Genomic DNA, 26,137 nt, shown 5'->3' on the forward strand with positions numbered 1-26,137 from the left:
GAAGTATAGTTACACATGTTAACACAAATGTGCCAGTTAGGTCTAGACCAAGCAATGGCCTTTGATTTTTTGGCATGTAAGCCTTGTCTGCCTGTATATCTATCTCTGCTACTGTTTCTTTCTTATGTTGCAGCATTAGATTATCTAAAGAACAACTTGTAAGAGACGTGTGCAGATCTGTCTCTAAGTTAGTTTTTCTCATCTGTTTTGGATTTCAAATGTAAATTTCCCCCTACCCAATTTCTCTCAACATTTGAGAAAGCTGATCCATCCTGTAGTGTAAACTTTGATGTGCTGTTTTATAAGATAGATAAAAATGCTTTTGATCTTGTGCAAAAAAAGGTGAAAGAAAGAATCCCATGATCAATCCACATTCTAAAGTGGCATTGTACCTAAATTCCTTTGCTCAGTAGTTCCTGGTTTGAAATTAAATTTTAAGGAATTTTAAAAAATGTAAGACTTAAGCAAGTATGATTTCCATCAAATCATTGTAATTGCATTGTAATCATTGTATGTGTGAGGTTGGAAGGGGCTGCTGGAGGGACGTCTTGTCTGGACGCACTGTTCAAGTTTGCCTATAACAGGTTGCCGAGGACCATGTCCAGACAGCTTAAAGAACTTTAAAGAATATTAAAAATATTAAAAATATACATCACATGATTAAGTCTTATTAAAATATCACTAGTTTTCTATTTTCAAAATAAATGCTCATATGTTTTAAGAAGATACTTGAAGGTTAAAATTTTGCAGGTAATTTAGAATAGATTTCCATTTAAATTGGTAACCTTTCCTAAGCCTACAAATATGCATGATGATGTATGGTACTGCAGTAGATCTTAAAATAATAGATAAATTTCTTATGGAGCATATTTTTCTTAAAATAACTATGCTGCACATATATAGTTAAGATCAGTTTGCCCTAAGCTGTTGATGAGATCGTGCGTATTGGTGTATGAATCCATAAGAAGTCTGTACTATTACATATCCACAAACATGAATGTTTGATGGTGTTTGTGAATTCACATTTGTATATACATAAAATGAAATATAATAGATCTCATCTTTGCTTGTTTGCTTTAGTACAGTGAAGACCTTATCAAAGGAATTATAGTTGGTGGCTCTCGTTTGATACAAAGAGTTTGTGCTTAGGTATGTGTAGGTAGCACATTTGAAGGCTGTGTATAGAAGATGAGCAAGACAGGCAATTCCACACTAGCTAGCAGTTGTGTGTGCATTTGTATTTTACATTTTTTTCCTATTTTTTTTCCACCCAGTAGCTTTTCATTTTTCTTCCAGAAAGCAAACATTGCCTGTCAGTAAGTGTAGATTCTCTGGCTCAGCATAATAAGCATATGACAGAACTTGGATGGAAAAATACCTCAGTCAAATATGTGGTAGATGAAAGAGGACTATTAAGTTAACGTCTGTTTTCATTACTATTGTTTTATACTTACTGCTAATGAAAGCTTTTTTTACTCTTCAATTTAGTTTTTACATTTAACTAAATCAAGCAAACATCACTTTCACATTTTTGCTTTATTTTTTGTGTGAAATATCATTAGTACTGTTGAGTAATCTGTTGATTTAAGCTTTTGTGTTTATTTTAGGTTTACGAGTTGGATGGCATCCCCCTGATTCTAGACAATTGCAGCATTGATGACAACAATCCTTGTATCCTTTATGGAAGAATTCTAATATATTAAATATGACACATTTTAGAAAAGTAAAAGAAAGAAGGTGAAGAGTTAAATGTAAGCATGTCAACATTGCTTTCACTCAGTATCTAAGTCTTACTAACCTCAGTAGTTTGTAGCTTATTTTTATTGCTTGGTTCAAAAGTGAGTGAATTCATGAAGATGCTTTCATTAACTGGACATTAAGTAAATTGAAACACAGTTATACTCTACTTCTTAAAACAATAAATATTAATGTTTTACAAATATAAATTCAGACAGCTGATTGTGATAGAACTCCGAATTAAGAATATATTTGTTGTGTCCGATCTTGGAGCTCTCATTTCAACTGAAATCTATTCGGTAAGCTATAGTAAATCAATTCAATTCACTTATTAAATGTAACTATGGAGAACTTACTCTAAACATGGAGACAAAGCAGGCAAGCTACAAAATGATAATGTGTATAATCAAGAGTATTAATGATGCAGGTTATTGGAATGTTGAGAAGATTTTAATATAAACAACATAGTTCCTCATTTTTGTTGTTTTTTGTTTCTTCTGGAGTTTAAGAGCAGTCTTTCTAAGACAGAGTTGTTGGAAGGAAATAAGTTCACATTGAAGATGGACAGCTATTAACTGGACTGTTCTACCCATCTGTTCATGAACTGCAGTGTAATCTTGCTGGTGCATTAACTAGAGTAGTTGTTTTCTGTCAGCTAATCATTAGTTCTGTATAAGATTCTGATAAATGCATCAGGAAATCAAGTGCCTTTCCAATTTTAAAGTAATGTTAGCTTTCCCATACTGAGCTAATATTTTTCTTTTTTCTTTCAACTGATTTAACTCATATGTGTGTCCAGAAGAGGGCTATGAAGATGGTCAGAGAGCTGGACCACTTGTCTTATTGACAGGCTGAGTTGGAGTTTTTCAGCCGAGAAAAGAGTAGGCTCCAGGGAAACTTTGTAGTGGCTTCACTACATGGAACAAGGGGTACTGCTTTTAAACTAAAGGAGAGTAGATTTAGATTAGATATATGGGGAAAAGATTATTTACCATGTGTAGAGAGGATGATCTGTGAACAGGTTGCTCAGAGAAGCTGTGAATGCTCCATCCCCAGAGGCATTCAAGGCCAGGCTAGATGGGCCCCTGGGCAACCTGGTCCGCTGAGAGGTGTCCCTGCTTATGTCAGGAATTTTGAACTAGATGGTTGTTAAGGTCTCTTCCAATTCAAACCATTCTGTACTTTTTATGAAAAAGCTTCTTTGTAACAAGTATCATTAAAAAAAAGAAAAGTTGTGAAAATGTTTCCATACATGATGTAGATAGGTAGATGATACGTAGACGATGTAGAACATCATCTACATATAAATATGTCATAAAAGGGTAGGTGGAGAAGTAATGAATGTGAAGTGTCCATCAACTTATCACTACTTGCCTTATGTGTAATGTTTTTATGTTAATCACATTTCCTGCAGAGAGAATCTTGGCAGTGTGTCTGACAGTGCATTGAACAGTAGAGCAGTACTTCCCTGTTCCCATTCTGGAAAGAGGCACTGCTGGTTTGCAGAACGAACAGGATCCCATTATCCTTCTCCAAGCAAAAGAGCAGCCCTGAAAAAAACATAGTAAGGAGTTTTGATCCTGAGTGACCGTTCCTTTGCTTGAAAGCACAACCATGCAGCAACTTTTGGAATCTTTCTATGACTAATTTTTCATTCTAACTGTTAGAAAAAGAGAATAATTTGAGGCCTTCAAAGAGTAGAACTGCAGTTTACAGTCTTGAGTGAAAAGAAAATAAAATACCATGGGAGCTTTTACTAAATTGTCAAAGTTCTTACAACTTCTGGTACAAACCAGCATTTTATGGCTGAACTATAAACTTCTTGCCAGAAGTTAAAACTTCACTTAATTGGTTTTAATGGCTTGCTAAACACAGTAACACATCTTAATATGAGCTTTCATCACTGATCCATAGCATGCAGGTACGTGAAAATGTAGTAGCACTTGGGCAGAGTAGAGACTAGCCTGCTGTGGCAAAATTTGCTTTGTCAGCTTTTGGAGAGCAGTTTCTGGCTACTGCATTTATTGTTTTGGCATGAAGTTATTCCAAACAGTGCTGTACTGCTTGAATTTATTGCTTCCCTGCTTCTCTTCTGCCTGTTAGCATTCCTTGTCTGCTGTGTACTGAGCTGCCTGTATCCAATTCAGCTTTTATCTGCTTCTTAGAATGTTTGGATTCTTCCAGACCCCATAAACCAAGGCCTCGGTAGCATGTGGGTGTCCAGCTCCGTTGCATTGCATAGCATTCATCTGAAGAGATTTTGCTAATTCCCATCTCCCTCTTAGCACCCAGTTCTGCCTGGAACAAACCCATTTTGTGGTGCTTGTGAAACAGAACAGTGCTCTTACTGATTTGAAAGCATACTTGCTTAAAATTGAAACATACCCGCATTGTAACCTTGCAATCCAGAGAGAATGTACTTTGTCTCCTTTCAAGGAATATTTCTTAAAGAAAGTATATAGACATCTCTTGAGATAGATGTTGAAAGAGTTGCTGAAAATTGAATACAATCACTCACCTCCCAAGAGGATGTAGAATGCTGCAAGGAAGGGAAATCATTCTGTAGCTCTTCAACATGGGTTTCTTTAGGAAGTCATGTCCAGAAACTTTCCTTTGTATTCTTTTTTTCCTAGGGCCTGTTTTTGTGGTTTCACAAAACCTGTGTTGCTTGTGTCTCCTTTTGTAAAAATGGCTGGAAAAGCTTCAGCTAGTTTCCTTTAATATAAGATCATCTTGTATTTTCTCCTAAAGCTCTGCGTAGATGCACATTTTTATTTGAGCTTTGTCTGTTTTGAGACATCCAAGCTCAATAGCTAAGCTGTTATTAGATTTTCTACATAAAACAAAGTAAATGCTCTGATTTTGAAGATTTTATCGAGTTCTGCCTCCAAGTCATACCTACAAAATTGTCTAAAGAAGGTGTAATTGTGGTAAAAGTGATACAATTCTTTTCTGGGTAGAAAAAAATCATTTTCCTACAATATGCAGTTCATCAGGAAAAAGTAAACTGCCATGTTAGATCTTAAGAGTCCTTTATCATTTTTGAGAGGAGAAATCTTATTTAATAAATCTTTTTTTTTTTTTTTTTTTTTTGCATATTGAAGCACACTGAAAGAGAAATGGGTCTGCTCTTATCTTAAAATGAATTCCTATGTGAACCTGTCATTACTATAAAATTGCATCCTTTGAGTTCTCGAACAACTTTGTAATGTGCATAGAAATACCAGGAAGTTCATTAGTTATAAAATTACAAGCTGAAGTTCAGCTGATACATTTGCATTACTTCAGCTTTTTTCAATTTGAATTCATATTTTGGTGTCTAGAATAAAATGTATTTTATTCTGCTCCCTTAGCCATCATCTTCCTCATATCTGACAGATGATAACATCAGAAAAGGGCCCATCTCCTCATCCGCTACCTTTTTCTCATCTCTTACTGCTCCTTCCAGCTTCGTTTCTGACCTTTCACAGGTACCAGTTGCTTAGCACAAGAAAGGAGGCTAGCCCATTCTGATCAAAGTATTGTTGATCCCCAACATCCAAAAATATTTATTATTGAAGACATTTCAGTTTACCTTAACTCACAGTGGCACTCTGAAAGTTGTTCTCTGTTTTTCGCATCTTCCTGACATTTAGGCTCATCTTTTTAAAATGTAATGACTGCCCTTAAAAATATTTATTGCAAATTTACAAATGGTCATTGCATTCAGAACACTGCAATGTAGTAACTGCTAGTTAGTGGTCAATTTTGAAGATGAGAAGTGAAATGCAGTTTTGAAAATATAATATTTTGATTTTGGGAGATTGCTTACCAGTCTTAAAGTTATGAGATTCCTTTAGTCAGTTTTCAATACATTGATTTTGTGACAGAAGTTAATTGGAATTCATCTTCTGTAGGTGTCTATGTTATGTTAACCCTAATTAGGCATGTTTTTCTGTTAGTGAAAGTGCAGTCACACATAGGAAAAAAAAAAAGATATTGTTGTGTGGTATGTGCATGCACATAATTTTACTTGTATGAGTAAACACCCAGATGGCTTTGTTTCATCAATAAAAATATTCAGCATTAGTGAAAGGAGCTGTGGCTACTGTGGATATCCATACATTGTCTTTAGTCCTTAGTCTGAGTAATTTGAATTGTGGATGGAAATGGAGCAAAAGAAGTTAATTTTCAGATGCTCCTTCCATAAGCCTTATTCTGACTTGATGACAGCAACAGGTATAATTGTGGTTCATGAAACTTTTAGCTGGAATTAGAAGAAATCCAGTTGCTATGGTCTACAACAATGGTCATTTGTTTTTGTGAGTTGCCAGCAAAAACTTTAGGGGGAACTGACAGACATTTTATTTCTGAGTTACAGAGTACCACGTAAAACAAGCCACATACAGTGAAAAAGCCTCACTGCTGAATAGAAGCCAACAGAAAGCAAAAACAGGAGTGCGACTTGACTTTTTAGAGTAAATCATGATATTGTTGAGCATTTTCATGTAAATGTGGCTATCCCTTTTTGTCTGGAAAGAAAAGACAGCATAATATTATATCGGTAATGGTTATCTTTCTTTGGCAAGCTTGCTTTAGGCACTGCCTCTGCATTCACCATTTTAAAATGAACTATTTGACTGTATTTTCATGACATACATAAAACAACATTATTTCAATGGCTATGGTCAATGCAAAAGAACTCAACTACTGATGAAAACTCTCCACAGCCTGTCAAGTTCTGTCCATTTGGAAGAAACTGCCCTTGTCCTCATCCCATAGACAGCTTCTTTGGTGCATAAGTCTGAAGTCTGCTTGGGCTAAAAAGAATTGTGTTCTTTGGCAGAGGGCTGCAGTTTTCCATTATCGCAGGCTGCTGCTGCTGCAACCCTGATCCTCTGATATAGAACACTGTGAGAATCTTAATTGCTCTAAACCAGTGCTGGTTGGCACTGTGACTTTAACAAAAAGGTAGTAGTGACTCAGTTTTTAGTGTCCCCACAGTGGCTGAGGAGCTACAGATTGGCAGTAAAAAAAAAATGGGACTTGTCAGCACAGTTGAAGAGCAGAAACTTGTTGACCTGGACCTTTAGGTTCATATTGCCAGAGACAATAGCTAAATAGCATCTGAGTAGCAGGTGACTACTATAGGTGGAAATAAAATGAAAATTAAAATTGTCAAGCAGGAAGAAATCATGTAGTGGCATACGCTGGTTCCATCCAATTGAACTCCCACATGCTGACAATTCTTTTTTAAATCCCTGGAATGCATGGAGAATTTCTGGTTAATGGCATATACAGAAATTTCAGGTTCCTTTCTGTGTTTTCTATTCAGATGAACCAGTCAGAAGTTAGAACAGGTGCAAGTATGACTGTTTGCTGAGCAAGTACAGTCCCTGAGAGGGGCGTATTTCTTTCACCTTGTTCAGCAGTTGACATCATGTTTCTGCAAGTTGCTGTGAACTCTTTGTAGCTATATTTTGTTTGATACTAATGGAGCCTATGGGGTCCACGTGGTACACAGGGGAGTCCTTTAGTGTTGTACAATAATGGATTCTGTAGCAGCTGCAGTGGGCCCACTTTGTAAATGATTCCCAAGAGGCTTCAAACTTCTCATGATGAAACGAAAAACAAAGCTATTCCTCAATGATGCTTTTGGTTTTAGTTGTGAAGGTCATCTGCCCACCAGTGTCTATTTCTGTCACTATACATGTGGGGATCTTTACGCTCATGAAAGGAGCATTGCAAGTAGCCGGTCTTGTTCTTACAGAAGTGTTAGGGGACCACAGAAGTGTGGATTCCATCATAAGTAGTGCATTGTGTTATGTTGTTTTTTTTTTTTTTAATAGGATATTGAGTGAAGTATCCAAAGTGGGACTTCTATAAAGAGACAAGATCAAGGTTTGTGGTCCCTGTTGAAAAGGGCACAGAAGGCATTTGTGTAACTTAATCCTACTTTGAATCACTCTTGACACTGACTTCCCATCTTAAGAATTGGAATGTAACTTCCATGTCTTAACCCACTGTTTATCTTTTCTATATTTTGAAAATTATTTGGAACAGAACCCACCTAGAGTTAACAAAAAGAACCAAGAAAAAAAAAAGACTTAATCCTTATATTTGGTTGATTTAATTTCTGACTCAGAGTGCACTTCTGAAGCATTTATTTTATCGGAGGAAAAATATCTACTTGAGGTTGAGAACAAAAAATGTAGGGTTTTCTTGTGAGATGTTCTGCATCAGTTGGCTGGATCAGTAATAAAGTTTCTTTTTTTTTTTTAATACAAAGTCCTCCTTAATATAAGACCACAGGAGGAATGTAGTGTGCAGCTCATGGAGAGATTGTCTGGGAAATGAAAGTTCTGCCTCCTTTTTTTCTCAGCTTCTTGACTGGGGAAGAAAATTGGGAGTTACAATTCTGGTATCAAATTTCTAGCTTCATTTCATATATAACATGACTTTCTTGAGTTCTTTAGAGCACATAAAGGTACTTTCCTGGTAAATGAAATTGATGCTACATTGTGATGTCTTAATTAGTTCACAGTTGCCAAGCATATTGGGGTTTTTGCCTAACACGCAACTCTTGTAGAAGATAACAAAAAAAATCCCCAAACTCTCAGAATTAATTTATAGAGGTTTTTTCTTCGAGAACTGTTAATAGATCAAATTTATTTGGGTGTTTAACAGTGGCATATTTCAAATTGCTGATTCCTTAATTTCATGAATGATTGGTGAGAATACTGAAATACAAATTTCATAGGGAAGTTAGTATTAGTTTTCTTGAAGATATATAAAATACTAAAGCAGATTTGATGGCATGCAAATATGAAGTCTGTTCCTTAGTATTTTACTTCTCCTCACTTGCAACAAATGACAACTGTCATCAAGAATGTGTGTGCTGGAGAATGTTTAACAGAGCTATACAGAACGCAAGAAGACTCTTTCAAATGTCACATTAAAATACTTGTAATCCCTTGAAAAGAGTAATCTATGTAAGCACCAACTCATGCATGTAAAACTAAAGAATTTAATAATTCTGTTTCTAAATGAAATATTGTCATATTTATCTTCCGTCCTAATCGTCTTGGTGGACTGAAATCCATGACAGGCTTGAGACTAAAGCAGATCTTTAGTTACCAAGAGCACAAAATAAACAAACAAACAAGCAAATAAAAGATTTCTTTGTTGTTTTTATAGCTCAGACAGCTTGCTTAATTTTTCAGTAGGCTTTTAAAAAATTCTCTGAATTGAGACTAAAAATTTGAGTCCTAAAGGTGTTTTTTGTTTGTTCTGTTTGTTTGTTTAAATAAACCTAAGAATGGTTCAAAAATATTGCTGAGTATGGAATGCCTCCTACATGGAATGCCTTATCGTATTTCAGTCCTTCTTCTTGATGTTGTTTTTTTGCATGCCTCAAAAAAAAATTCAGATGTAATATGGCTAATTATTGTATTTTTACATAATTACATTATGTAATTATGCTCTGCATAATATCTTTATTTTGACATTTTTCTGTTGTTCCATTATCTGTCAGTATTGTTAAAACAGTCTGTACTTTCAGCTGGTGAATGCATTGTCTTACATAGCTTCTTCCTGATCTTTTTGTCTTTTTCCTCTCTTCCCTGGATCTTTGCATAGTCTTTGTTCTTGTAATTTTCAAAATGTTTTCCAAAATCTAACCTTTGCATTCTGTCTCCCTAAGAGTATTTTTGCAGTCCCCACTTACCCTGATGATTTGTTCTTATCTCTTAGTGTTCCTTCAAAGAAATGCTGACATTTCCTGTGATCACAGCATTTGTAATGGTGGCCAGTGGCTATCTGCAAAACATGATGGTAAAAGCTTAGTTGGTTATAATTCAGTTGCATCTTTCAAAACACCCATTGATTTGACTGATGTTATTTTTAGACGCATGCTGGATCTCATCTAATATCTATGACACTGGAACTGGAGTTTCATTTACCTTCGTTGTTTTATTTGTCATGAAGTGACATTTGAAATTACTGAAAGCATTAGTGTGGGAGTTAGAGCACCTGCATTATTCAGAAGCCCTTAATCCATAAAATACTTGAGTACTATGCTGAAAAGTGGGTAGGCATAGAGATCCTTGTTGAATAATCTACACATGTAGTTGAATCTCTATTAAAAATAGAAAAAGCTTCTATCCAAATTGTGATTCTGCTTATCTCACTTTCTTAGTTTTCAGAAATATAGATTAGAGTTATCGTGACTGCATTTCATGTGTTAAGATGTTTTTTCCAGTCTCGTGCAAGATTGTTTGAAGTTCTATTTGACCTCTTTAATTTCCATTTTAATAAGGGTTTTAGAAAAGCTGTTTATTTCTGTATGTATACATACAAATGTGCATGAATGTATGTCTCTGTATGGGTGGAGCTTATTTGTTTGTATGTCTAAGGAAATTTAAGATGACCACACTCTTCCTGATATCTGTTGAGTTTGTTAACGCAATTACCATCCCCCTTGCTTCAGTTCTTTAAGCCTCAGTGCTTGCAGTAAGCTTTAGTAGTTATTTGATACATGAGTTTCAACATAGTGGAATTTTAATTTTTTCTTTCTGTACTTGGGAAAAGAAGATAAGCTGAGGCATTTTGAACATGTAACAGTAATTGAAGCTTTTTCTTCTTATTGTACCTATTTCCTAACTTTCTAGTACCTGTTATAGATAACTAGTGCTTAAGCTTAGTTGTCATGAATTCTTAAAACAAGAGTAGTGTAATAGAATATAGTAACTGTAGTGTATTAGCTTGAAATGTATCAAGAGCGTGATTCTTTCTGTTTTAAAACAGGTGATTTATTGACTCATTACTCATAAATTATGAGTTTCTATTAAAAGTAAGTCATAATTTTTTAAAAATGGGCAACTTAAGCAGTGAAAATGAACGTGTCATATTCATGGTCTTAAGCTAGTATTAAAAGTCTGAGTATAGGAAAAAGTGTAACAAAGTAGAGGTTATGGCTTACATTAAAAAAAAAAAAAATTAAGCCGTTGCATAAGACATTATTAAAATAATGTAAAAACATAGCTTGGTGTAACTAAGTATGTAGTATGGCTTTAGTAGCTTCATAGTACTTGACAGAAATTATGTTTAATTTCTTAGTGTGCTAAGGTGTGTTGACATTCTCCTTTTAAGTCCTGCAGAGAATGAAAGGAGCCGCGTAGAATATGGAGTAAATGTTTCTTAGCTGACAAATGTAAAAACATATATATAAGGAGCTTGGATATAGTAAACTTTTCGGTGGTGTCTGGTGTGATCTGCTAACCTAGAAATACAAGTGAAACAGGTGGAAAAAAAAATCTATATAATTACTCGAGTAAGTCAAATTACTGAAGTAGTATACATCAATTTAACGAAAATCAGGTACCAGTTATCTGGCCATCACTGATGTGGGCTGTGTATAACTAAAATCAGACAAGCAAGCCCTGAAAGAAAGAGTCTCAAAATCTGGATCTGTCCATTGCATGGTTAAGTAGTGCTGGAAAAGTATTTCCAAATAACATGAAGAGCTAGAACTCTATTTTTGAGGGCAGTGCTAAGAGGCCACCTGGATGTTTTTGGGTTATCTTTTTCATTTTAATGAAATTACTCAGAAAAAAGCTGAAAGGAGGAGGCAGCTGGTGTTGGCCTTGTAGCCAAATAGCAAATTTTGGCATAATTCGTCACATAAACCCGGTGCCTGAACTTCAGAAGAAGCACTGAAAAGTACAAATGGAAGGAAGAGGGGTCAAGAATGTAGGAAAGCATCTTTTGTCTTCCTCAGTTTCTGTGGTTAGTTCATAAAAAAGATCCGTACTGATTGCTGCGATCAAGATTTGTGATGGTGGTGGTGGTGGTGTTGTTTTTCAAATCCATAATAAAAACTAGTGTTTGAAAAAGCCTAAACTGTAAAGAAATCTCAGACTGTAATGAGTGAAAAGATTTAGCCAGTGGAATATTAAGGATTCAGTGAAATCTCCCAGTCAATACTGGATATCTTTCAGAAAAATATGTAAAAAATATGAATAAAACAGAAGTGACAGGCTCGATTTCAAGAGTGCCTTAAATTTCAGTGGTCTGTATTCTTTGCAGAAGTGTTGGACTAAAGATCAGTAATTGCCCATTCGGGTCTTAAATTGTTGGCCGTAGATGTTTAGTTGGATTAAATTTCACTGGAAGTTATAGATGAGACATAACATACCTATAATATACCTATTATACATAGTACATCAGCTCAGTTTTAAAGGAAACTGTATACCCAAGGCATGTTTTAAGAAACAGCTAACAGGTGGGATGTTTGGAGACTGGTAGAAGTATATGTAGCTATAAGAAGATGATGTTTGGTGAAGGAAAAAATTACTGCTGGAAGGTTGACAGAAGGAACAGAAAATATGCAGTATGTAATTATTTTCTCCTACAGGTGTTTCTTAATTTCTTCAGACTGTGAATTATACGCAGTCCTAATATTGAAACTATTTGGTAGTTTGGCCCATTGATCTTTTCTGAAATCATATCATTTGAGATCTTGCTCTGGCAAAGCAATATTATTCTGCAGAGTGGAATTCTAACTGTAAACCTTAGTTCAGATTTTTATGGGTAGGCTTTCTTTCTTAATCTAAATAGCTCATGGAGGTGGGTTTGGACTTGAAGTGCTTGTACCAATCTGCTCCTTCCCTCCTAGTGAGAAGGAGGAGGAAGAGAAGGGCAGGGCTGGCTGCAGGCACCTTAATAGTGCACTTCCAGCAAAGCTTTGCTGCCACATAGTGGTCAAGATTGAAGCTGGCTTGAAGGTGGATGGTCCAAATCTCCTACTGACCTATGAGCAAATGAGACTTGCAGTGAAATTGAACCTCTGCTCTCAGTTTCCTGATGCTATAGATCAGGAATAAATGCCTCTTACAGCATCCAGTGTACTTCCACCTTTGAAGCTGCTATATGAGATGAGTTTGATTGTACTCTCTGCAAGAGCCAGGTCAAGCAGGGTGAAGGGAAGGACATTCCTGGCTGATAAGGCACTGCCTGTTTCCAGCTTTTTAATTCAGGATGTGGCAACTGCAGACATGGATGGTGTTGACTGCTGTGGAATCTGCTAAGTAAAAATACAACAACCAAAGAATTTTAGGCCTTTTTGTTGTAGCTTCTAAGCAGAATATTCCAAGTTTGCATAGACTGAATTCCTAAAGCTTTCTGATGGTGATAATCAAATGTCAGGAATAAATGGAGTCCCAAACGTGCTCCAAAAATATTATATAACTTCTTCAAAATAAGTAAATATGTTAAGATCCTTAGATCTTTATGTTTTCTATGATTACTTTTTTCAGGTAATGTCTTCAACCTATAGACCTGTTCCAGAAAAGCTTTTTGAGAAGAAGGACAGCTTTAACTATTGCATAAAACTTATTTACAGATGAAGGAAAAGTTTTAAGAAATTGATGTCATTTTCTACAGCTTCTAGTACTACAAAAAACTACTAAAATCCCCAATAGGAAGAGACTTGTAGAACTTTGTAAGCTATTTGTCTGACAGTGAGGGACCAAAATCATGACTATCTTCTACATGTGGTCAGTCTTAGCACATTAAAAACAAACGTGATTAACAGTGCCAGTAGCTGTCTAGAGACCTGTTTTAATGGTGAGAAAAATTGTTTTGAAGTTGCTGTGATATGAAAGTACTTAAAATGACTTGAAAGTCTTAACAGGAAGATCTTTTTATTTCTCGCCAGGGTGATCCAGTCAGGTCCATAAGTGGAAGTGATTCTTGTAATTTAACACTTCAGTATTTCATTCTTGTCTGTAGAAGGTGTAGCAAGAATTGGATTGTGTGCTGAAGACTGGAAAGTATAAAATATAGTTAGCAAGGACTGTGTTTTGATTAACTCTGGTTTCCAGTCGTATAGACCTGTTCCAGAAAAGCTTTTTGAGAAGAAAGACAGCTTTAGCTATTGCATAAAATGTCAGTTTAATTATGATTCCAAATTGTGTGGGTTGTCAGTCTTGATAATGTTTTGTATCTCTTCCTATATTTGGTTTGAATAAACCTAATGTTTAAGTAGTCAAAAAATCTGAATTAAGTGAGTTAATGAAATCAGACAAGGAATATCATCTTTTTCTCCTCTCAACAACTGACTGTTGTGGAAGAGAGTTTCCAAAGCAATTGTTTAATTACAGAAAAACTAATGTAGTGCAGGTAATTCTCAAACTGAAACAAATAAAAGTATCTGAACTATGTAGCATATCAGGCCTCCACCAATTATGTTGCATATAGAAATTCTCAGAAATAATAAACATCAAGAGAACTTAAGAAGAACAAAGTACATAGTTCAGTCTCCTTGCCCCTATTCTTTAATGTCCTATATCAGTTAATGATAATACTGAACTTGCTTGAGAACTTATTACTTTCCTTTTTCAAGCTAAGTACTTTCAGCATTACTTATGTATTCATGCTTATCTACCAAATCAGATTCAAAACTCATTAATAGTTATGTCAACTCTTTTTCATCTGTAGAATCCATACTGTTGTACAGAACAATTCATAAAGATCACAGAATCACAGAATTGCAGGATTTGGAAGGGACCTCAGTAGATCATTGAGTCCAGCTCCCTGCTAAAGCAGGTACTCTACAAAAGGTCTTACTGGTAGGCATCCAGACGGATCTTGATTATTCCCATAGGTGACTCCACTGTCTCTCTGTATAACCTGTTCCAATGCTCCATCATCTTTAATGTACAGAAGTTCTTCCACATGTTAGTACAGAACTTCCTGTGTTCAACTTCTAGGCCATTACTCCTTGTCCTGCTGCTATGCAGCACCAAGAAGAGATGTCCCTTTGGTGAATCCATTGTGACTACTCCTGATAACCTTCTCTTCCAATTGCTTAGAGAGAGTATACAAAACAAGTTGTTCCATCACTTTTCCAGGAACAGAAGAGCGGTCATGGAGGTTACAACAGACTTAGCAAATTTGAGTACCTGAGATGAGAATGAAAAGGAGGAGTTGTTTTTTTTTATCACTCCACCTCTCCAGTAATGCTTCACAACAGGATATTGGTTATTGGCTTCTGACAACACGCAATTGTATTTTCATATGGCAGTAAACTCCTAAATCAGTCAGTATTTTATTGCTAGCACTAGCTTGCTCTTGCAGCCTGTGGTAGCAGAATCCATAAGAAAATAAAGAATAGAATTATGAAAAGTTCCCTTTTGCAGTCAATGGCAAAATTACTAGAGAATTCACGGGACATAGTTTTTGTATTTGTTAATTACAGATAGCAACACTTTTTATTCTTTAGGGCAGACACCTTTCCTTTCTGCCTCCTTGCCTCCTCCCTGCCAGTTGAAGTTATGATCCAGAGGAGATTGATGGTTAAATTGCTGTTTGAAAACTTGTTACACAAGTGTGGAACACAAAACAAGGTGGTTCTGTATTGTTTGTATAAGTAAAAATAATTTAGGAATCATATAGCATACAGTACTAAACTGCATTGGAAAAGAATTTCTATGCATATACTTGTTTACTGGACACGGTCTAGTAGTGAAGCTCCTGCAAAAATGAAATTAAATTTTAATTTCTTTTGTATGCCCTCTCCACTGCAATAGAGAGATGTAATCTTCACTTCCTTGTCTGTAACATTAATTTGACACCGCAGTATGTTCTGCTGGAAAAATCTAGACAGCATTACTCCAGTCAGCTCTACAGTGCTTGCTACATTTCTTTTATGCTGTATGACAACAAACAGGCTCATGCTGTTATTTGTAGTAACTATGGAAACTTTAGAAGCTCTCTTTCTAAAGCTGAGCTTACAATAAAGTGCTTAAATTGTTGGTAGGATTAGAGACTCTCGAATATGTTTAATTTTCTCTGTGTGTCTCTATTTTTGGAGAGGAGCAAGAGGGTAATGTGAATATTAACTGGCGACTAGCTTTAATCTCTGCTGACACTTAAGACTGTCTAGTTCTGCACACAGCCATCCAAAGGTCTTAGCCTCACACAGCATGTGAACAAGGGAAATCATGCATATTCATGCCTGAATTTACAATGGAAAACCTGTATACAGAAAAGAGTTTTTGAATGAGTGAAAAACGTTATTGAAACCATTTTGCAGCTTCAGCTACAGTAGTCAATAATGATAAATGCCATAATGCTGACAGAGTTCATAAAATAATGGGGGTGTCTTAGATATTATCTAAGCATGAATGGATATGATAATAGGAAAACATCATTTGCTGTGGATTTTAGAAGTGCAGCAGGAGTATTCCCAAGACAAATTAAAAAAAAAAAAAAGAATACTTTTTTATTTTCTGGGAGGCTCTTTGCACGAAAACTATCAGTCTTTGAATTTTATTTTTTTTTTTAAGGAGATATTTTTTTATGCAAGTGAAATTCAGTGTTGTGGTTTAACACCGGAGAACTCTGCACCTCCTCCTAGGAGAAGAGCCATGGGGGTGACAGCATTTTTCTCAAATACACTGGAAGAACTTCATGTTACTTTCTGGCACTCATTAAATGCCCTAAATCGGAGCTAAGGCTGATAGGTATCAGCCTCTTTCCATGTGCTTATTCATCTCCATTCGTTGCATGTTCCAGCATTCTGAAGTTTTTTCTCTCCATTGAAGCTGATTAAGGAGATTCTGCTTCTGTATGATTGGATTTCTGTGATATTTTGTTGGGTTTTTTATACACAAATGTAATCTTCAGTGGAAATACTCAGTTTATCTAACTTACATACATATTTTGGCACTTGTCTTTTCATTTAACCGTAGTAGTGATACACTGCCAGAAGACAATACATTGATTCTCTGTCAGGTTCACCTTTTTAGGTTTCCATGTGAAATACGATTTTCTTTTCTACATTTCTCTACCTTGTCAATACCCCACTTGGATCCAGCCTTTGGCCAGAATAAATGACAGAAGTGTGCAGCGTGTTCCCTGACAGTTTGAAAAACTGTTGGAAAAATAGTGTTATATTTGTTGCAGCTTTACCACTTCTGTTTCCAGTTTTGTGCTGCATGAATGTTTAAGTAAATACGAATTACTGCTAAAGGGCAGGGGGCCGTTTCACTAATGCATGCCAGTGCAGTATTGTTCCCTAGCATGTATGTTTCCTCTGATGTTTGGCCAATATACTCTTCATTTAAACATTTCTCTCTGTTGAGGATTCCTTGTGGGCTTTTTATTTCAGTCTAGTATTTTTTGGCATTAAACTATATCTGTGGTTATGAGGAGACAGGATTGAGGTGGGCACAACATTCCGTGCAAGATATGTACAGAAAGTATTAAGACTGTTGTAAGAATACATGTGCAGTGGCTGGTGCAGAAATAGCAGATTTTGCAAATGTTATCATGATAGACTGTGTAACAATGTCCAATTTGCATATTTTATTCTTTTGGCTGAGATTCCCATCTTCCCCCATTGATTTTCCCCTCCAGTCATGCCCTGGCAAATGCCCATAACAGCACTATCTCATCTCTCTGCTTAGACACTGTCCAGCCCAAAACACATCAATGAGATGAGTAAATTATGCATATTCTTCTACTGGATGTGAAGCTACATGTACTAAATAATTGGTGCCCTGCAGGCAAACCACTTTTGTGTGATGCAGAATTGCTTGCCTCCCGTATGGGTAAGTTGGGAAAGATTATATCATCACACAGCTTTTCAGTTACAGAATTAGGGCTAACAACTCTGACACTTCATAAAATGAACAGTGTAGCTCATTTGGAAAATGCCTGACTGATAATCCTGGGAGTTAAAATCCTTTGCCTATGTCCCTAATGTGTGCCTCAATCCTGGCCTCAAGGGCCCACCTTAGAAGGTGAATAAGTTGCAGCTTGTGCCCATTTAAACACGAGCAGGAACTACCTGCCGCTGATCATAGTGTCTTTTATGTTGGCGAGGTTGTAAAAGCATCCAGGCACAAAGAACTGAATCTAGATAATTTTAAAGGTTAAATATTTTAAGTGTCTCCCACATTCTTCTGCTATTTTTAGTTGTTAGCATGGATGTGTTTCTCTTTATCTGCGTTTCTTCAACGTTTGCATTGAGAGTAATCAGTCATCTTCTTGCTTATACCTGTACAGTTCATGTTGTTTGCCGGTTCTCGGATGTGCAGTGTTGAGGTGTTAGGACTGTAAGCACAGTGAAGTGAATGATTTTATCTTCTATTTTAATCTTATTAAGAAGTTTATTAGCACAGTTCAATTAGCTATCATTCTATTTTTTAAAATGTCCTTTTAATTCCTGCAGTTTGTGTTCTTTTTAAATTTTTATTCAAGATAAAACCCAGTAAATGTGACTGAAGTTAATGGATGTACCTCATTTAAACGTAAATTACTTCATATGCAAGTCTTTTGGGTACAGGGACATAATCTGTAGGTATCTTACTTTTTCAAGCCCTTGATTTCTTCTGTTTTTCTGGGTTTGAGGGAATGGGGGGAAAGATGTTAACAAATTACAATGAAAAAGAAAAAAAAAATTAAATAATGATCCTTAACTCTATTCAACAGTTCTGAACCAGTGGGCAGTATATGCCATCCGAAATCTCACTGAACAAAATGAAAGAAACCAACAGCTTATTGCCCAGATGGAGGAGAAAGGGCTGGCAGATAATTCTGCCCTTGAGAGTATGGGTTTACAGATAGAGAAACAAGATGAGAAGTTAATTCTGAGATCTGCCAGAAAAAAGCCTTCATGAACAAAAAAATTAAGAACAGTTGATTCATTAAAAGAGGATTTCTCTTTTAAAATGTTTTCCCTGCTGAGACAATCAAGACTTCTTCAATTTTAGTTCCAGTTGGCTGAATGTGTTCTGTTCACTCTTGGAGAAACTGCCATACAATTGTTCTCCCTTCCTGTTGTAAACAAAGAGATATGTCTGCTTTTTTCTATATACGTAGGGTAGATGAATTTATGGAGAAAAATCCTTCTTTTTCACACGGTTGAAATGTCATTACTTTCCTGTTTCATTAGTGCAAAGATGACCTATTGAGTTAGAATTTCCTTTGCTAAGCCTGAGGGCAACTATCATTAAAGAACACAACTAAAATAACTACTTTGCAATTTGCCCTCTATATTTTACAAGATCTGTGCTGAACCAGGGCAAAACAGTGAAAGTTTTTTGTTTTCTCTCATTATGCTTAAATAACTGTCCTTACATAAAGATCACTGGAATGTTGAATGTACGTAAATATTTATTGAATTAAACAAAACATGCCTTCAGCATATTAAATTGTTAATAAATTGTGTTTTCTGCCTTGATACCTTTCACTCTTTGTGACAAGTATATTAAAAACAAAGCTGAAGCTGTTGTGGCAACAGATGCTACATTCCTTTGCACTGGGGCATGTCTCTGTTTTGGAGACTTTGGTGTTTGTTTGAATTTTATTTGTTCCTTTGGATGGTAAGTCAGCCCACTTTCCTTTTATTTTGCACTTCTCATGGGTTTTCTGAACTCTGGCAGACTGCTGAAGAGGTAGTTTCTCACTGTGATTAATTCTAGCAGATTCTTTTCACCCCTCTGCCTTTCCAAAACATTGACAAAACTCATTTCCAGTTAATTAATTCAAGAGAGGCAGAAGAATGGAGGGCCCTGCCTCTTCATTTTGGGTACCCTCCTATATTGTTGTTGGACCCTGCCACTGTGGAATGTGGCATGAATGAGATGGGGCTTGAGAAGGGGGGCTGCGAAAGGGGAGGATTGGTGGGGGTGGGGTGGGAGTGGGTTAGGGGGGGTAGTTAAGGTTAACACTGTGTTTGCCATACCTTGCCCTGGTATTGAAGAAATGTAGTCCTCCACATATCTACCAAATAAGAATTACAACTTAATGTTACTAGCTCTTATGTATCGCTGCTTTCATTTGCTTATCTTCAGTCCAAACGGAAAGGTCCCAGAAAAGTTAAATTGTTTATGTTTTTGTAATTGAATCAATTCTCAACTGGAAAGGTAAGGTTATGTCCTGAAACTACTTGTAACAGACTTTGTGCCACATGCATCAGCTTCACTTTTCAAATCCAGTTTTGTACTTAAAAATGGAAAGAAAAAAAAAGTACAACATACTTTGAACTCTGGGAAATTTATTTTGCTGCTTAAAACTGATAAGGAGTTTAGCCAGGTTACTAAGATCTTCTCAGTTTTACTGTAAGACTTCAATGTCATTCATTCTGAATGGATGGAACTATGAACTTGATCTAGTGAGATTTTAGTCACATTTTGGTTTTCAAGGGCATGATACAAAATTGCAAGGTCTTCATGTGTTTATTAAGTAAGGGATAAAAGTAAAGGGATAATGACTAGGAAAAAAGACTGTACTTGTTTGTTTGTTTGTTTGTTTTTCTTTTAGTGACAAGTTAACTAAAAAATGGAGAAAAACAGTGTTTTAGCAAAAAATCTTTTTAAAAAAATAATAATTTGACAGGAACATTTCAGAGAATATTAAAAATGGTTGTGTTTAAAATCCAGTGCATAAAGTAATTTTTTATACAGATAAATGCCATTTGCTACCTGAGTGGAAGAGCTTATGGTTTTGGTTCTTCCTGAGAAGGTGTGTTATCAGATTATGGTCTCTTAATGATTTTCCTAAGCTTCAGTTCTTGTACTTGGGCCAGAATTCATTTAACAGTTAAATTACTGCAGCACATCAGATTTAGAGCTGGCAATCTTCATAGCATTATCTGAAAATTCATAGTTCTAGAACCTAAGTGACAAAAACAAACAAACAAGCAAACAAAAGACTCTAAAAAACCTCACTCTTTTTATTTAGAAGGCAACATCTTTTGACTTGAAAAGGAAAGACAAAGCTCTTATTAACAAAGAAGCATCAAATAGAGTAGCACCTAGAAATAAAGTGACAAGGTTTTTAACTGAGGAATTATAAAACCTCAAACACTTTAGCTATGCTAGTTAGGAAACTCATGTCAGATAGTTAACAAAGTAAGAAAAAAGCACTTATTGTGAACAGAAAATAAACTTCATATTTGAGGAGAAAAAAATGCAGATAACTTTCTTTTATTTAGGGTAACAAAGAGTTAAAATCCTATCCACAAAGCAAATCCAGAAAGACCTTCGGTAGTGGAAAAAACAGTGGGAGTCCCTTTTTCCTTTTAAGCAATAGGGAATAGGAAGCTTTTTTTTTCTTCCTTTAAAAAAAAAAAAAAAAACACAAAACTTAATCGTTGTGTACCCATCATGTGCACAAACCTGTAAATATAAAGCAAATAATAACAAACACAAATTAGTGAAAGCGTTTTGTGTGTTTCAGTGCATAATGGAGTAATGGTTGTGTTTTCTAAATGGGAAATGTAGGGCTTTCATGGTGGAGAACACGCTGATTACTGTATTGTGAGTGGTTGGCTTTTGATTTTCCTAGATGGATTAATTCTCAGAACACAACAGCTTCCCTGTACTCCCCCAGTGGAGTCCTAGACTCCAATAGGCTTGTTTTATATGGCAGGGGATTAATACAGCACAGGAATCAGTCATAAAAAGCAAGCTTTATTGAGTTTGTAAAGAGGCAGAATAGTCAGATCAAGTCTTGTGACCATCTTATTGCTTTTGAGTGTTTTCAAACAATAGTGATCAGATCTCTTTTTAAGGTCTAGTTTTTATATAATGAGTAGAATTTTCAAAAGCCTCTTTTTACTTGTTGTGAGAAACAATTTTAAATGTTTGTAGAATTCTGAATTTTTACTGCTTCATCTAATGACTTATATTTCTTTTGCCTTAAGTATTTGTAAAAATGCATTTTTTTGTAACTGTAACCAACAAAAAATAAAATCCCTGGCACTTAATGCCATTGTCGCCATCTTTATTTAGCAGTTGATTTTATGTTTTTAACTTGGTGCAAGTGTTTGGGTAGGGAGATTTAAAATCTCCCCTTTATTTACAAATAAAAGCAATGCAAATGTCAGGTGGCACCTAAAACGACCGAAACCTTTCTTTATACCTAGCTACATCTGCATCATTGTCTCATGTTGTCTTAGAACTTGCTGTCTTACAGTATTATCACAGGCTTTGCTTTTCGTATTAAATGCTAGAGAGGAAGAAATTGAGAGGTAAGCAGAAGCAACCCTTTTTTCTTTCTTTCAGTTTTCACTTCCTCCCTAAAATCGCTAAGGTCTCCACCTTATGCCACCGTTCTGGCATCTGTCAGTGAGGGGGTATCCGTAGGGAAAAGTGCGCTGAGCTCGGCAAAGGGCGGCCGGGCACCGCAGCCTTCGAAGCTGGCCTCCTCCCACTTGGAGGCCCAGCGGCGCTGTCCAAGGTGCTGATGCCGTTCCTTCCCAGCTGTTCGTATGCGGAGATACTCGAAGCGCCGGGTTGTTCACCAGGTGGATTGCCACTTCATTTCCTGAAGAGCTGCTCCTGGGTATGTGGAAGTCACAGCAGGCTAAAGACATGACTGAAGACAAATGTTTCTTGTTCTTTTATATGTGGGAGATATTTAGGTAGTTGTTGTTTACATGCAGACCTGTTAGCAGTGTCCTTGTTTAGGATTAAATAATGCTTTCCATATTGAGATCCATTTCCAGTTGCTTGTAGGCAAATGGTAATCAAATGGCAATTGTGAAAGTAATATGCCTCCAATTCTTTCCAGACTCCAGCCGTTTCAGAAATTTGGAATACAAAAAGGCATCCTTCTTTGTGTATCTCCTCTGATAAATGATATGGCGGAGACTGAGGTACTTAACAAGTCCTGTGCTTTGGTTTTCACAGTCAGTCAGGCTTTCCACGCCTCTTATGTCCCTGAACTTCTAAAACGGAGAGCAAAATTCTTCCCAGTGTAAGAGTGGAGCAAGTCTGAGACCTTCTTATAAGACTGAATGTGTACAAGTCTACGGGATATATAGGACTAGATGATACGTATCCCAGGGCTCTAAAGGAACTGGCTGATGTGGTTGCCAAGCTGCTCTCCATCATATTTGAAATATCTTGGCTGTCAGGCAAAGTTCCCAGTGACTGGAAAAAAGGAAACATTACTCCCATATTCAAGAAGGTGGGAAAGGGAAACCCAGGGAATACAGGCCAGTGAGCCTCACCTCTGTGCTTGAGAAGATCATGGGACAGAGTCTCCTGGAAGCTGTGTTAAGGCAGCTTACACATGCAAGATGTGGAGGTGATCCAAAACAGCCAGCACAGCTTTACCAAGGGCAGACAGTATCTGGCTAATCTGGTGGCCTTTCATGATGGAGTGACAGTATCAGTGGACCAAGGAGGGGCAACTGATGTTGTCTGCCTGGAATTGTGCAAAGCTTCTGACATGGTCCTGCAATACATTCTTACCTCTGAATTGGTGAAATATGGATTCAAAGGCTGAACTATTTGGTGGATAAAGGATTGATTGGATGGTTGTAGCTAGAGTGTCATTGTCAATGGCTCTATGTCCAGCTGGAGGCTGGTCACAAGTGGTGTCCCCCAGGGGTCATCTTGGGACTGGAGCTCTTCAACATCTTTAACGGTGACATAGACAGTGGGATTGAGTGTACCTTCAGCAAGTTTGCTGATGACACCAAGCTGAGTGGTGCAGTTGACACAATAGAAAGGAAGGACATCATCCAGAAGGAGATAGACACACTTGAAAAGTGGTCCCACATGAACCTAATGAGGTTTAACAAGGCCAACTGCAAGGTGTTGCACATGGGTCAAGGCAATTTCAAATATGAAAACAGACTGGGAGAACTTATTGAGAGCAACCTTATGGAGAAGGACTTGGGGATCCTGATGGACAAAAAGCTGGATGTAGCCAGAGTAATCATAGAATCACAAGGTTGGAAATGACCTGTAAGATCATCTAGTCCAACCATCTTCTCATTACCATTGCTACCACTGGCACTAAACCATATCTCGTAGCTCCTCATCGAGACACCTCTTGAACACTGTCAGGGACAGCGACTCCATGACCTCTCTGGGCAGGCCATTCCAGTGAGGCCTGACCACTCTCTGAGGGAAAAAGGTTTTCCTCATGTCTAACCTAAACCTCCTCTGACACAACTTGCGGCCATTTCCCAGGTCCTGTTCATTGCCTGGGAGAAGAAGCCAAAACCCTTCTTCACCACAACCTCCCTTCAGGAAGTTGTAGGTCTCCCCTGAGCCTCCTCTTCTCCAGACTGAACAATCCCAGCTCCCTCAGCCGCTCCTCATAAGACTTGTGCTCCAGACCCTTCATCAGTTTCGCTGCCCTTCTCTGGACACACTCCAGGGCTTCAACATCTTTCCTGTAGTGAGAAGCCCAAAACTGAACACAATAATCGAGGTGCGGCCTCACCAGTGCTGAGTACAGGGCGATGATCACCTCCCTGCTCCTGCTGGCCACACTATTTCTAATGCAGGCCAGGATGCTGTTGGCCCTCTTGGCCACCTGGGCACACTGTCAGCTCATGTTCAGCCGAGCATCAACCAACACCCCCAGGTCCCTTTCTTCTTCACAATCATCTAGCCACTCATCCCCAAGCCAGAATGCCAGCAGTATCCTGGGCTGCACCAAAAAGGGTGGCCAGCAGGGAAAGGGAGGTGATTGCCCCCCTCTACTCTGCCCTTGTGAGGCCCCATCTGTGTCCGGGCCTGGGGGTTCCCAGTGCAAGGATGTGGAGCTGTTGGAGAGGGTCCAAAGGAGGGCCACTAAGATGATCAAAGGGCTGGAGAACTTCTGTGAAAATAGGTTGAGTTTGGCTTGTTTAGCTTGCAGAAGGCTCTAAGGGACCTCACTGTAACCTTCCAGTGCTTGAAGGGAGCTTATAAGCAGGAGAAGGATCAACTTCTTACATGGTCTGATAAGTAATAGGACAAGGGGGAATTGCTTTAAACTAAAAGAGGGGAGATCTAGGTTAGATGTTTGAAATAAATTTTTTACTCAGAAGGTGGTGCGGTGTGGGAACAGGTTGCCCACGGAGGTTGTGGATGCCCCATCTCTGGACACATTTAAAGCCAGATTGGATGGGATCCTGGGCAGACTGATCTAGAGGTTGGCAACCCTGCCCATAGCAGGGGAGTTGGAACTAGATGATCTTTAGGTCACTTCCAATCTAATACATTCTGTGTTTCTAATTCCTAAACAGCCTAAGCTGTGTATGTATATGTGTATATAGATATGCACATATAGATATAGGTGTGTACATATATATTTACATACATCTATATGAGTGTATCTGTATGTAGGCTATGCTCTTTGCATCAAATGCTACCATCCAGCCTTAGAAGATAAAAGCCTAATGAAAAACATGAAGTACAGCTTACGTCCATTCTGCCTGTGCTTTCCCTCAATTCACTTCAAGATTTGTTTTCTCAATAACTTTTGAGAATTCTTAGCAAAAAAGTAAAAAAAAAAAAACCTATAGGAGAATTATGGATGAAAATACCTACCTGCTTGGAAACCAGCAATGTTACTAATACCTGCGAGGAGTCTCAGTCTTAATATTCTTTCTTCTCAGTTGGACAACAGAGCTCAAATACATTTTTATCTCTTACTAAGGACAAATTGCATTCATAACACAATTACAAATCACCAGGGAATGTCACTAATACTGTCATTAAAACTACAGCACATTTGTTGTCATTCTAAACATTTGTGTATCGTGCAGTCTTTGCAGGATGGCTCATGCTTCACTTTCTTCTACTTTCCTTGTTAAATCCTTGTTGTAGGAGACATTCATTACTGCATTTAGACAGACCTTGACACTCACTCTGTATTTTCAACAGCTGTCTTGGCCAATGATAAATATTATTTGATGAACAATTTCTTTACTCCATGCTTCATAAATTCGTTCTTATTCTAATCGCTAGCCTGAGCCTATATGTCTCTGATGATACCAAGATATGTCTGCAGTATATTTTCCATTGTCAATGCTTTCTTCTAAATTGCACCATCCACTATGACCCTGCATTCCATGGGTTAAAGTGTATTTTGATATTAGAACAAGCTTTCATTATGTTTTCCCTCTTTCTCCCCTTTTCCCACCCCCCACAATTTAGAACTTTAAGCTTTCTAGTTAAGCTATTATGGTCGCCATAAACAGGTGCATGCTCTACAGAGGGTCTCATTCTGTGGTTTCCACTGGCATCCCTGGCCTTCTGAACTCCCCTTTGCTACCTCCTTCCCCCTCAATAATTTTTTATGAATGATAGCTTTTCAACACCCTGGGAACAGCTTGTTGGGAAAAACACTCTTCATGGGGTGCAGTCAAATCCTACACATTTCTTCAAGGGAGTTTTATGAAAGGAGTGGTACTGTGCTGCAGGTATGACGTATGCTTGGACCCCCCCACCCTTTCCTGCTCATTCCCGCGCCTCCCCCTCTGTGATTTTTTGCTTTTAAATAATGCCAGTAGCCTCTCGCCACAGGTGCTTCTCAATTAAAATCCACTTTGTTTAAAAACTGGAGGCTTGTTTAACTGAGCTCCTGGTGAGAGTTGTCAGATCCCAGGATAGGTGACAAAAAT

At 37.3% G+C, this 26,137-nt stretch overlaps 1 protein-coding gene across 2 annotated transcripts in view; it reads left to right on the forward strand.

Annotated features, from left to right (window-relative positions):
* Window positions 1-19,395, forward strand: part of ATXN10 (ataxin 10) — a 95,145-nt gene extending 75,750 nt beyond the window's left edge. For both annotated transcript variants that reach the window (XM_048952567.1, XM_048952578.1), the window contains exons 10-11: window positions 1,608-1,671; window positions 18,214-19,395. In XM_048952567.1, the coding sequence (XP_048808524.1) occupies window positions 1,608-1,671; window positions 18,214-18,401 (252 nt within the window). In that variant the 3' untranslated portion in view covers window positions 18,402-19,395. The remainder of the gene's footprint in view (window positions 1-1,607; window positions 1,672-18,213) is intronic.
* The last annotated feature ends 6,742 nt before the right edge of the window (window positions 19,396-26,137 follow it).

The sequence above is a fragment of the Lagopus muta genome, chromosome 1, assembly GCF_023343835.1.
Source record: "Lagopus muta isolate bLagMut1 chromosome 1, bLagMut1 primary, whole genome shotgun sequence".
Taxonomy (NCBI): domain Eukaryota; kingdom Metazoa; phylum Chordata; class Aves; order Galliformes; family Phasianidae; genus Lagopus; species Lagopus muta.